This window comes from Staurois parvus, unplaced genomic scaffold (assembly GCF_062004578.1).
Source record: "Staurois parvus isolate SC_StPar_1 unplaced genomic scaffold, SC_StPar_1.0 ptg000090l, whole genome shotgun sequence".
NCBI classification, from domain to species: domain Eukaryota; kingdom Metazoa; phylum Chordata; class Amphibia; order Anura; family Ranidae; genus Staurois; species Staurois parvus.
In genome coordinates, this window is record NW_028317886.1 from 8,800,878 (window position 1) to 8,813,688 (window position 12,811).

Genomic DNA, 12,811 nt, shown 5'->3' on the forward strand with positions numbered 1-12,811 from the left:
GCAAAATCTTTGCCAATTTTGTGACCTTTACAAATTCATGTCAGTGTAGACCAGACCATGTGCTGCTAAAAATGATATATTTATACTTTTAATAAATTATAATCCTAATCTCCAGTGCCCAACATCTGTTGGCAACTGTTATGCACTTTGCAGAAAGGCAGCGGGGTGTTGGAAACCTGTGTTTCAGCAACCGGCACAGAAATAAACACCATATACGGTCAGGCAGCGGGACTTCTGCCCAACAGTACAAGTATAGTTCATCAACTCAGAAGAGCCAACCTAAAATCAGAACACAGGTCTGTCCTAGAGGAAATTCAACCCACAATCCAAATTCTGCAAGAAAATGTTCAGCTGTGAAAGGAGATAAACAAAAAACAAAAAAAAACAAAAAAAAAACAAAAAAACAAATTCAGCCTAACAACCAGGAAAGAGAAGCAAAAAGGATGGTTTATACAAAGTGTCTAGTGACTAATGAATTTCCAAAAATTAACATTCCAACAGGCCAGTAACAGCCAAAACAACTCACTCTTGAGACCACAACAGACAGGAAAGAGATTAATTGGAGGGGAAACAAAATGAACTGAAATAGTTTGAATACCAGACCATGAAAAGTACCCAAACACTAAACCACTCTTTGACAAAATTCACAGTGGAACAACTGAACAAGCAACTAGAGCCACTAATAACCTGTAATTTACTACCCCTAAACATAATTTCTCTTACACACACGGACAAATTGTCACTATTCCAAGGTAATACTATCTTCCCTACGTCTAAGGAGAGACATACCAAACAATATAATTCAGCAGATTAAATAGATCATAGTCTAACATCTACCCAGCACAACACCTCCCCCATAGTACCCCAACACCTTTACAATAACAATCACCTGAACAAACAAAGGGCAGGGGAATTTAAAGATATTGTTCTTAATAGAACTCACAACCCTGGACTTGGAACAAACCAAATTAAGACCAGCACAACGACAATCACAAAAATATCCTAAACCTGAAAAACCTTTCCTTGGAGGCCATTTCAATAGATAGTTTTGTGGATCCCCACTAGTGTTTACATGCATATTAAAACAACCCAATTATTCATCACTTATTCCAAATTTGAACAATATGAAGCATTTGGGCAAAATGTTATCCCCTTAGATCCCAAGTTTTCAAACATAGTATATAACTTTACTTTGGGACTTTTCCGATACTTACAAATTAAACATAAACAACTGTAATAAATTCATCATTATAAACACTGACTCAAATGCATATACCTCAAGGACCCAACTGCTAGAGGCATTATATCTACAATATAAACACAATATTAGAAAGCCAAGCCCCTAATCCAGTACACAGAAAGCACAGACCTTGAGGACTGGAGGCAAGTTATGGTAAACTACATCCATCCACTCCATAAATACCTCAGCAATATAAATCCAATTTCAAGATTCTCATGCATTGGTACATGGTCTCACAAAGACTGGTGAAATGTACCCAGTTAGTGTTGGAACTCTGCTTCAGGGACTGCCAAATCTCCAACATGTTCTTCCACATATGGAGAGCCTGTCCTTTCATTAGAAGATTTTGGAGCAGGGTGTATCAGATGGTTTATATTCTATTAGGGAAAAGGCACGCCAAAAAAATCCTAAGGAAATTCTCCAAAACCTGAAGCCTAAACAGTGCAAAGTTACCCAGTTTTGCCTTTTTAATGTTAACTTTACAGCAGCTAAACAAATCTTAGCTAATGCATCGTGGTCTTCCACACCCTCATAACTTAGGTTAATAGAATGGCACGGTATCTCTTGAATAAAAATGTGTCTGCAACTCTGAATAACAAAATAAAATTTGAGTGCATCTAGACTTCTTGAACTTATCATTTACCTAAGCACTTTGATCACTCCCTTTGGACTTATTGAATTACTAAGTCCGAATTAATGAGACCACCCTCAGCAGATCTCCCTGCTACCCCAACCCCCCCTCCCCACACTGCTCTTGCTCCCAATCTATTACTGTCTTTACTATTCTTGAATTAACCTCTTTACTTTGGCTCTTAACTGCTTTCCCGCTGCCCTATAGAAGATATACTGCTACAAGGTAGCAGGGGTGCAAAAAATCACGTATATAAACATGAGTTTGCATTGCCGGGTAGGGGGCATGCACGTGCCCTACCCGCGCTGCTATTCGCGGCCTCGGCTGTCAATCACCAGGTCCCGGCCGGTGATTACTTGCTGGCACCCGGTGATCGAGGAGCATTACTGACAAAGGGAGAGAACTGTAAGTAAACAATACAGTTATCTCCCGTCAGCTCCTGCACACTGTTTTGCATGGCTCTGCATAGCAGAGCCATGCAAAGCAGCGTGCTTACAGTGAAGAAAACACACCTTACAGTATAACAGCACACAGTTAACCCTTTGATCGTCCCAGATGTTAACTCCTTCCTGCCCAATGCCAATAATACAGTGTCAGTGCTTTTTATTAGCACTTGTCACTGTATTGGTGTCACTGGGGATGTCAGTGACACCAAGTCAGTTCCTTCCAGTGTCAGAATGCCTGCCGCAGTCCCTCAATAAGTTGCTGATCGTCGCCATTACTAGTAAGAAAAAAAATTCTCAGTATATTACACACACACACACACACACACACACACACACACACACACACACACACACACACACACACACACACACACACACACACACACACACACACACACACAGCCATTTGTAAACTCTATAAAGCTCACGTAAACCAATTAAGTTAAATGTATTGGAATTTTTTTGTACCAAAGACCTGTAGCAGAATACATTTTGGCCTAAATTTATGATGAAATTTGATTTTTTTAAATTTTCACTGGACGTTTTTTTTTTAAATAAACGGAAAAAAAAAAAAAAAAAAAAACAACAACACACAGGTGATCAAATACCACCAAAAGAAAGCTCTATTTGTGGAGGAGAAAAAAAAAAAAGAAGGACGCAGATTTCATTTGGGTGCAGCGTTGCATGAAGGCGCAATTGTCAGTTAAAGTAAAGCAGCACTATAATGCAATATATGGCCTGGTCAGGAAAGGGGGGTAAATCCTCTGGAGAGCAAGTTGTTAAAGCACAATTCAATGGGGGCTCTATACTGAAGATGATTTTAAAAATATAGATACATATATGGTTTATCTAATTACAGATCACAATTGTAAAGTGTCTCAACCAATGCAAATATTGTCTAACTGAAATGGTGCGAGCTGTCATCAAGTATGTTTATTAAATACTGAATGAAAGCTTACTGAAAAGAAAAGCAATAAATATAGTGACAGCCAGGGTGGATTTAAAAAAAAAAAACAAAAAAAAAAAAACGGATAATTTAAATTTTAATGATGAGTTCAGCTCCCATGAGTTCAGATAGAATCTTATAAATCTTTGATATTATATGTTCACAACTCATCTTTGAACTCAACAATTTTTCAAATGGTAGCATCTCTTCCCCTAGCAAACACTTTGAAGCATAACAGAGATAAGAATTGCTTTACGGTAGAAAAGGGGTAACGAGATTAAAATAAAGAAAAAAAAAATCCAAAAAAAAAAAAAAAAAAAAAAAAAAAAAAAAAAAAAAAAGGAGTACAGGAACCAGTCAACCCCAGCCAAGCAGTTTGGTTTTTTTGGTCAATAAAGATTAATCATATTTGCTGGAAGAACCTTGGTTTGCATAACTGGAGATGCTTTTTACTCTCACATCCTACTTGGGCAGTTGACAACAGGATGGAACTGCTATGGTATATGTCATGGTGCTGGGAGAAAGATCATGAATAAACATAACTCAAGGAAACCATCTTGGAAATACAGTTACACTGAACACTAAAGATACCTGATCGTGCAATGCCGCTGTCCTTATCTTCATTCTGTCCTCTGCTGGGCATATCCACTGGTGTGCTGTGAGCTGCACAGAGAGGAAAATAGTTAAAAGTGGTTCAAATTAAATCTCAAGGAAATTTTTCAAGCATATAAACGCATGATCAGGTAAGAGGAGGGGGGCAGGGGGTATACATTTATACCAGTTCTGCAAGGGTAATATCACCAAAAACAGTTTTACCATAGTTCACGCCTTCCCATAATGAAGTGCGGGGTTCCATGCCCGTTTTTTGTCATCAACAACTGAAGCAGTTTAATCATTATCACCAGGGTTTATTCAAGAATACGATGTAACATTGTGCTGTGACTAGGAGCAACCAGATGTCAGCTGCTGAATAGTTATGATCGATTAGATGCTGTGGGCTAGGGCACGTTGTTAATCCCAGCTTAATATACTTCCACAAGTCCAACTGTGTTACATGTTTACTAGTTTTCATTCATCAGCATTTAAAGCATTCTCAGAATACTAAACCTTCATTTCTCTTGGTTGTTAATGATGGAGCAAAATAAAATAGTGTCTCCTCACATTTTGCTGGATGGGGTAGGTGAACCATAAGGTAAAAGTATTTACTCCATACTTATGCCAGGGTAATATAAAGTGCAAAACCGCAGATTGTACTGTGTCCACTAAACAAAATCGCCATCAAGCCATCAGTGAAGCAAGCCCCTCCACCAAATTGCATGCATAATTGAAAAAGTGCATTTTATCTTCCAATATATAAACTGCAATCTACTTTCACTTGTAATGCCATTTCAGTACTGGAATAAAACATTGGTTATGATTCTCTTTAGGTCACAGGAGACCGTAAACCACCTCATATCTTCATTTGTGGAAGAAATGCATATGTCAACATTGTTAAAATGTTGTAATAAGAGTGGCATAGGTTTCTTAGAAGCAGTAAAACCTACATTTGGTGTCTTTTATAGGTGGTTGATGAGCCAAGCATACTGCAGTTTACAACATAAGCCATCATGGGTGATCTGCGCTACGCTCCCAGAAATCCAGACTGAAATGTCAAATTGGTCATTTAAAGTAGGCCCTTCATGGAAAAGTAAGGAATAATTTGAAGTGTTGCCCAACTATTTTAAAAGAGCTTTTCATTTTGGTTTCCTCAGACCAGGAGCAGCTAGTAAGAGAGGTTGCAGCAACAATGTCACTGTTCTTACTAGCAGTACAGAAGTACCAGTGCTATTACAAACCACGATCTCCATGTATAGGAAAGAAAGTTGCATTTAGTGCAAGATGACAACATTGGGGTTTTTAACAGAAGAGAAGCGGTTTTCAAAGCAAAGGGAATGTTCACCTTGGAAAGTGCATGTTTACTTTGCAAAGTGAATGTTTGTAAACAAGGCAAAAGTGAGGTTTACTCCGAACACCCATATGAAAATATTTAGATGTATTAGCGGCCCAGGAGGTGGGACATAAATAGGAAAGAAAAGGTCAGAAAATGAGACTTTAATGGTGTTACCTCTCAAAAGAATTAACAAAAAAAGTATTATTTTTAATTTATATACCCCAAAAAATATAAAAGATTAAATCACAAATCTAAAAGAATAGACGTTAGCATCCTAATATAGTACTTTTTTTGGCACCCTCCAGAGGCCAGCCTATAACCACTACCTATATTATTCAGTCATTCTCAATCTTATACTGCATCTCCAAACCAACAATCTAGGGCTCAGTGTACAGTGGGGATCGAAAGTTTGGGCACCCCAGCTAAAAATGTGTATTAATGTGCATAAAGAAGCCAAGGAAAGATGGAAAAATCTCCAAAAGGCATCAAATTACAGATTAGACATTCTTATAATATGTCAACAACAGTTAACAACAGTTAAGAATGTCTAATCTGTAATTTGATGCCTTTTGGAGATTTTTCCATCTTTCCTTGGCTTCTTTATGCACATTAATACAAATTTTTAGCTGGGGTGCCCAAACTTTCGATCCCCACTGTAGGTATACACTGATCAGATATCACTACACAGGTTATGGATATAGCCAGAACTCTACAGGTTTCACTTAGTGCTTGTTCAGGCGTGAGGTGCTGTGAATAGAGACCCAAAAAGAAAGCCACAATCTATGGAGATTAACCGATCCCGTGCCGCCCTATAGCAGAAATACTGCTACAGGGCGGCACGGGTGCACAAAATCACGTATATATACACTTGATTTTGCATTTCCGGGTTGGGGGCGCACGCGCGCCCTACCAGTCGCGGCCTCAGCTGTCAATCACCAGGTCCCGGCCAGTGATTACTCGCAGACACCAGGTGATCACCGAGCATCTCCGGCAGGGAAGAGAACGGTGTATAAACACGGATCTCTCCCGTCAGCTCCTGCACACTGCTTTGTATGGCTCTGCATAGCAGAGCCATACAAAGCAGTGTGCTTAAAGGGAAGCACACACACAGCCAACACAGTAAAAACAGCACAAAGTTAACCCCTTGATCGCCCCAGATGTTAACCCCTTCCTGCCCAGTGCCATTAGTACAGTGTCAGTGTGTGCTTTTATTAGCACTGATCGCTGTATTGGTGTCACTGGGGATGTCAGTGACACCAAGTCAGTTCCTCTCAGTGTCAGAATGCCCGCAGTCCTGCTATAAGTTGCTAATCACTGCCATTACTAGTAAAAAAAAAAAAATCCAGTATATATATCGCCATTTGTAAACGCTAGAACTTTGACATAAACCATTTAATTTACATGTATTAGGATTTTTTTTTTTTTTAGCAAAAGACATGTAGCAGAATATATTTTGGCCTAAATTTATGATGAAATTTGATTTTTTTTTTTTTTTTACTGGATATGTTTAATAGCAAAAAGTAAAAAAAATTGGGTTTTTTTTTCCCTCAAAATTTTCGGTCTTTTTTGTTTATAGCTCAAAGAAATAAAGAAAAAAAAAAAAAAAAAAACACGCCAAGGGGATCAAATACCACTGAAAGAAAGCTCTATTTGTAGGAAAAAAAAAAAAGGACATAAGTTTATTTTGGGTGCAGCGTTGCATGACTGCGCAAATGTCAGTTAAAGTAACGCAGCGCTGTATCGCAACAAATGGCCTGGTCAGGAAGGGGGGTAAATTCTCAGGAGGGCAAGTGGTTAAGCAGTGTGTAATTTTGTACACATATCAATATGGATGGGGCACAATGAAGGAGTCTGTAATAGTACTGCTATTAAAGGATGCTGTTCATCAGTGCTCAAATCCCCAACTGATTAGTGTCACCGGGAGGAACAAGTGGCACCCACAAACCATTCTAAAAATCAGTTCATAAAATGTATTTATTTATAAAATTATATAAGTAATCAGGCCATCAAAGAATATGTAACGCTAAACATTTCATATTTCTGGTATGTGTTTGCCGTACCATGCAATTGTATGAAAAAGTATCCTGTTCTCTTTGTATTGCTTCCTTTATGTGAAATCCCTGGTGTTCCTGCCAGTCCCTCTGCTTTCCTATTAAAACACTAGGCATGAGAGCACAGAGTGGTCAGTATTCTAGCCGTGCTACAAACTCAGTATTCCCTTCTCTGATGATCAGACTTGTGCTGACAAGCACCCTCTGCACAGCCATTCACTGGGAAGATGATTAGTGTGCTCCTGTTTCACCACCCCAGCTCCTAGTACAGCTGAGAACACAGGGAATGTGATCACTACTTTAAAGAAAGAAAAAAAAAAGGGGTATTTATGTTTTTTTTATGTATGCACAAATGGTTTGTCTTTCATTTCTATTTTAAACCAAATGGGTTGTAATACTTTTGAGTATTAAAAATGGTGGTTAACCTTTTATGACGACATCTGATCAGCGTTTACATACACTGACCTTTGGATTGTTGGGTCAGAGATGTAAAAGGAGAATTATTATAGCTAGTGGTTATAGGCAGGCCACTAGAGGGTGCTAAAAGCACTAAGATGATGCTTCAAGTGAAGTTCCAGTCCTTTTTGTGTTTATTAAAAGTCAGCAGCTACAAAAAAAAACAAAAAAAAATAAAAAAACACACACTCGCCTGTCCCAGAGTCCAGCGATGTTCTCAACTGCGCAATCCCTTTTCCCCTTCTTTCCTCCGTGGCGCCAATATCTCAACTGTGGGCACCAGGCTATGACCGCTTGTGGCTTCACAGCCTGGTGCCCAATGCGCATGCGTGAGTTGCGCTGCGCTTCCTAACTGGTTTGGCAGTCTCCTGGGACCTGTGAAAGTTCCCAGCAGACTGCGGGAGGGAGGAGGGGGCAAAACTTCTGGCTTAATTTGCCGTGGTAAACTGAGCTGGAAGTGGGAGCGGGTACCTGTCAAAACCAGGTACCGCTCCCCCCTTTCCCAAAATGTGCCAAATATGGCAGTGGAAGGGGGGGGGGGGGAGGCAAGTAAGCGGAGCTTCCACTTTTGAGTGGAACTCTGCTTTAAGCTTAGGCTTTTAGACTTGTGGTGTTAATCTTTATATTGTTTGGGTAAATAACAAAAAATTTTTTTAACCGATTCTGCGCCGCCCTATAGAAGATATACTGCTACAGGACGGCACAGGTGCACAAAATCACGTATATATACACGTAATCTTGCAGTTCTGGGTAGAGGGCGCATGCACATGCCCTACCCATGCCGTAGTTCGCGGCTTTGGCTGTCAATCACCGGGTCCCAGTCGGTGATTACTAGCCGGCACCCGAGTGATCGCCGAGTATCTCCGATGGGGAAGAGACCTGTGTATAAACACAGATCTCTCTCCTGTCAGCTCCTGCACACTGCTTGGTATGGCTCTGCATAGCAGAGCCATACAAAGCAGTGTGCTTACAATGGAAAGCACACACACAGCCCACAGTAAATCAGCACACAGTTAACCCTTTGATCGCCCCCAGATGTTGACCCCTTCCTGCCCAATGACAATAGTACAGTGTCAATGCTTTTTATTATTAAGTTGCTGATCGCCACCATTACTAGTAAAAAAAAACAAAAATTTAAAAATTCCAGCATCTATATTGCCATTTGTAAAGGCTATAACTTTCATGTAAACCAATTAATTTACCCGTATTTGGATTTTTTTTTTTTTTTTTTAGCAAAGACATGTACCAGAATACATTTTGGCCTAAATTTATGATGAAATTTGATTTTTAAAATTTTTTTACTGGACATGTTTATTAGCAAAAAGTCAAAACTATTGTTTTTTTTCCTCAAAATTGTTGGTATTGTTTTACCAAATGCACAGGTGATCAAATACCACCGAGAAAAAGCTCTATTTGTGGGGAAAAAAAAAGGATGTAAATTTAATTTGGTGCACATGACCACGCAACTGCCAGTTCAAGTAATGCAGCGCCGTATCGCAAAAAATTGCCTAGTCAAGAAGGGGGATAAATGCTCTGGAGGGCAAGTGGTTAACTGTTTTTTTCTCTTTTTTTTTTTTTGAAAGGCAACACCTTTAAAGTCCCATTTTCTGGCCTGTTCTTTTCTGTATATGTTCACTTTGAATACACAATCATGTTCTAGCAAACATCCGGTCTCAGACATGATTGGGTATTCAAGATGAACACAGCCTCACCTTATCGACCAACACACACTGCAAAGTAAGCACCTCTGTTTCTTTTAAGTAAAGTTCTTTGTGCATTCCGCAACATAAGAAAACTACAGGCAAATAGATTTTCACTTTACATATTCTTTTATAGTATTATCTTGGGTATTGCCTGGAGCTCTCCTTACACGTTATAGTGCTAGACCTCTTATGCAATCATTTATATAGATGCAATAATGACAGGCCCACTTTAAATATTAGCGTTCATTAGAAATTATTTCAATCCATCTAGTACCATTTCTTGCAAGATTAACTAATAGTAAAATTTTTGGAAAGAAATAAAACCATATATTCTTTCAAAATTACAAAGGCTCACGTGAAAAAAAACAAAAAAAAAAGCACAACGTGTGTCTTGTGGATTATACTGGAAAATAACGAAAACAGAAAATTATTGTAAGATCTTGTTTTAGCACCAGCATTTTCTAAAACAGGGGTCCTCAAACTACGGCCCACGGGCCACATGCGGCCCGCCGAGGACATTTATCCAGCCCGCCGGCAGGGGCATATTTGCCGCGAGGAAGGGACACTAAGTACAGGGGCGGGCAGGGGGCTGCTGTATCTTACCTGGCTCTGGTCCCAGTCCCACGACGATCCAGTCCAGGAAGCGTGGCTCCTTCATTCACTCCAGCCACTCCCTCACTCGATGTTCGCGCTGCCGCTTGGCTTCGCCTCCTCACCGGTGATTGGGCGCCAGAACTGTAGCTCAGGAAAGGCACACAAGTGGCCAATCACCTGCGAGGAGGCGGAGCCGAGCAGCCCCGCGAACATCAAGTGAAGGAGAGGCCGGAGTGAAGAAGGACAGCTGACAGGTATGTGTGCCGTGCAGATGGTGCTGCTGCAACCAGGTATGCTGGCTGCAGCAGCATCATGCTGGAACAGTGGTCAGCAAGTTAAGTGTCATTGGTGTCAGTGGGAGGAATATTGCACCATCATTGGTGTCACTGATACTAATGATGGGGCACTATTCCTCCCCCCACTGACGCCAACGATGGGGCACTATTCCTCCCCCCACTGACACTAACGATGGGGCACTATTCCTCCCCCCACTGACACCAACGATGGGGCACTATTCCTCCCCCCACTGACACCAACGATGGGGCACTATTCCTCCCCCCACTGACACCAACGATGGGGCACTATTCCTCCCCCCACTGACACCAACGATGGGGCACTATTCCTCCCCCCACTGACACCAACGATGGGGCACTATTCCTCCCCCCACTGACACCAACGATGGGGCACTATTCCTCCCCCCACTGACACCAACGATGGGGCACTATTCCTCCCCCCACTGACACCAACGATGGGGCACTATTCCTCCCCCCACTGACACCAACGATGGGGCACTATTCCTCCCCCCACTGACACCAACGATGGGGCACTATTCCTCCCCCCACTGACACCAACGATGGGGCACTATTCCTCCCCCCACTGACACCAACGATGGGGCACTATTCCTCCCCCCACTGACACCAACGATGGGGCACTATTCCTCCCCCCACTGACACCAACAATGGGGCACTATTCCTCCCCCCACTGACACCAACGATGGGGCACTATTCCTCCCCCCACTGACACCAACGATGGGGCACTATTCCTCCCCCCACTGACACCAACGATGGGGCACTGTTCCTCCCCCCACTGACACCAACGATGGGGCACTATTCCTCCCCCCACTGACACCAACAATGGGGCACTATTCCTCACCCCACTGACACCAACGATGGGGTACTATTCCTCCCACTGACACCAACGATGGGGTACTATTCCTCCCACTGACACCAATGATGGGGCACTATTCCTCCCACTGACACCAATGATGGGGCACGTTTCTTCCCACTGACACCAATGATGGGGCACTATTCCTCCCACTGACACCAATGATGGGGGCACGATTTCACTCCATAAGACACACTTGTGGGGAAATGTCTGTGCGTCTTATGGATCGGCTGGCCCAGTATTCCCGCAGTCTCAGGTCATCTCCTGTACTGTGTCTGCATTTGTTCATAGTTTTTTTTTTTTTAAACTATAGTCCGGCCCTCCAACGGTCTGAGGGACAGTGAACTGGCCCCCTGTTTAAAAAGTTTGAGGACCCCTGCTCTAAAATAAAAAAAACAGAAAACAGAAACTTAATATGGACATCTGTTAGGAGAAAAATAGGGGCTGCCATTGCAAGTCTTCATCCGAGAAAGAATGTAGTAAATGAAAGTAAAAAAAGGAAAAAAAAAAAAAAAAAAAAAAAGTTCTTTCTTCCAGGTCAGGGACTTAAAACCAAATCATCAGCCTGACTGTCAAACCACTAGCACTTTCATGAGCATTGGCATTGGAAGTAAACGAGTATCAAAAAAAAAAAATACATAAAATAAAAATTTTGTATGCTCCCAACTAAACAAACTGGTATTTCACCTATGTGCTGTTAACAATGGGGGCTCACTTCTCTATTTAAATACTGCAGTAAAAGCAAACACTTTTGGACATGTTAAATGAGTATTTGTGGTTTACAGATTTTACCACAAAAGTCTCCAAAAAGGTAGATGACAAGTAATGCGAGCTGGAAAAGATGGGTACATAAACAAAATGCTGCATTCAGAAAGAAGAAAAAAAAAAGAAAACAGAAAAAAAAAAGTTAGAAACCAAAAAAAAAGAAAAAAAAAAGCCAAACAAAAAGTCAAAGGAGTTGACATGCATACAATGATAGTGAAAACCAATGTAATTGTGAGGTAAGATATGGTTTTGCAGATTGAGATCACACAGGCTGTGGTGTGTGGCTTCTACAGTACTCAGCATTCCACACAAACCTGAAAAGAAAGAGGCACTCCGAATGAGCCGGAGTGGGTGTGCTTCAAACATGGAGGGCAAAAGTTTGCTGCCACACATCTGTAAAATACCTAGAACAGGGAGTGGAGGCAAACATTTTTAAAGAAGATAAATAAATACAAATAAAAAAACAAAAAAAAAAAAACACAAATAAAAAAAACACAGAAACACAAAATAAACTATACACAAACCAAGAAAGAAGAAAGTAAGTCATGCAAAGCGTTTGGGAGAGAATCTACAGTTGCACACTGGAGGTAAAAGCATCTCAAAATGAGGACAGAATGTTTACTATTGTTATAACATACTCAAAGGACTAGGGGAGCTGAGCTTTCTAACTGTTGGCTCACATCTACGTGGTTTCTCCACGGCCCTGTTTGTTAGGACATTTGAATGGGCTGCTGTACCGCCTGAAAATGCAGGGAGAAAAAAAAAAAAAATGTACCTTTTCAAAAAACGAACCACATAGTACTGTGTGGTTCCCAGTGCAGGAAACCATAGTGCAGTTTTCAGTGCATGGGGGTGCCATTTGGATTAATTAGTACCCCCACACAT

The 12,811-nt window shown here is 41.1% G+C and overlaps 1 protein-coding gene across 2 annotated transcripts in view; it reads right to left on the reverse strand.

Annotated features, from left to right (window-relative positions):
- FNIP2 (folliculin interacting protein 2) overlaps positions 1-12,811 on the reverse strand; it is a 133,910-nt gene that overhangs the window by 34,705 nt on the left and 86,394 nt on the right. The window contains exons 7-8 of one of the 2 annotated variants that reach the window (XM_089670395.1): positions 12,241-12,330; positions 3,855-3,926 (exon numbers count right to left, since the gene is read on the reverse strand). In XM_089670395.1, the coding sequence (XP_089526521.1) occupies positions 3,855-3,926; positions 12,241-12,330 (162 nt within the window). The remainder of the gene's footprint in view (positions 1-3,854; positions 3,927-12,240; positions 12,331-12,811) is intronic. The other variant, XM_089670394.1, reaches the window with a different exon arrangement.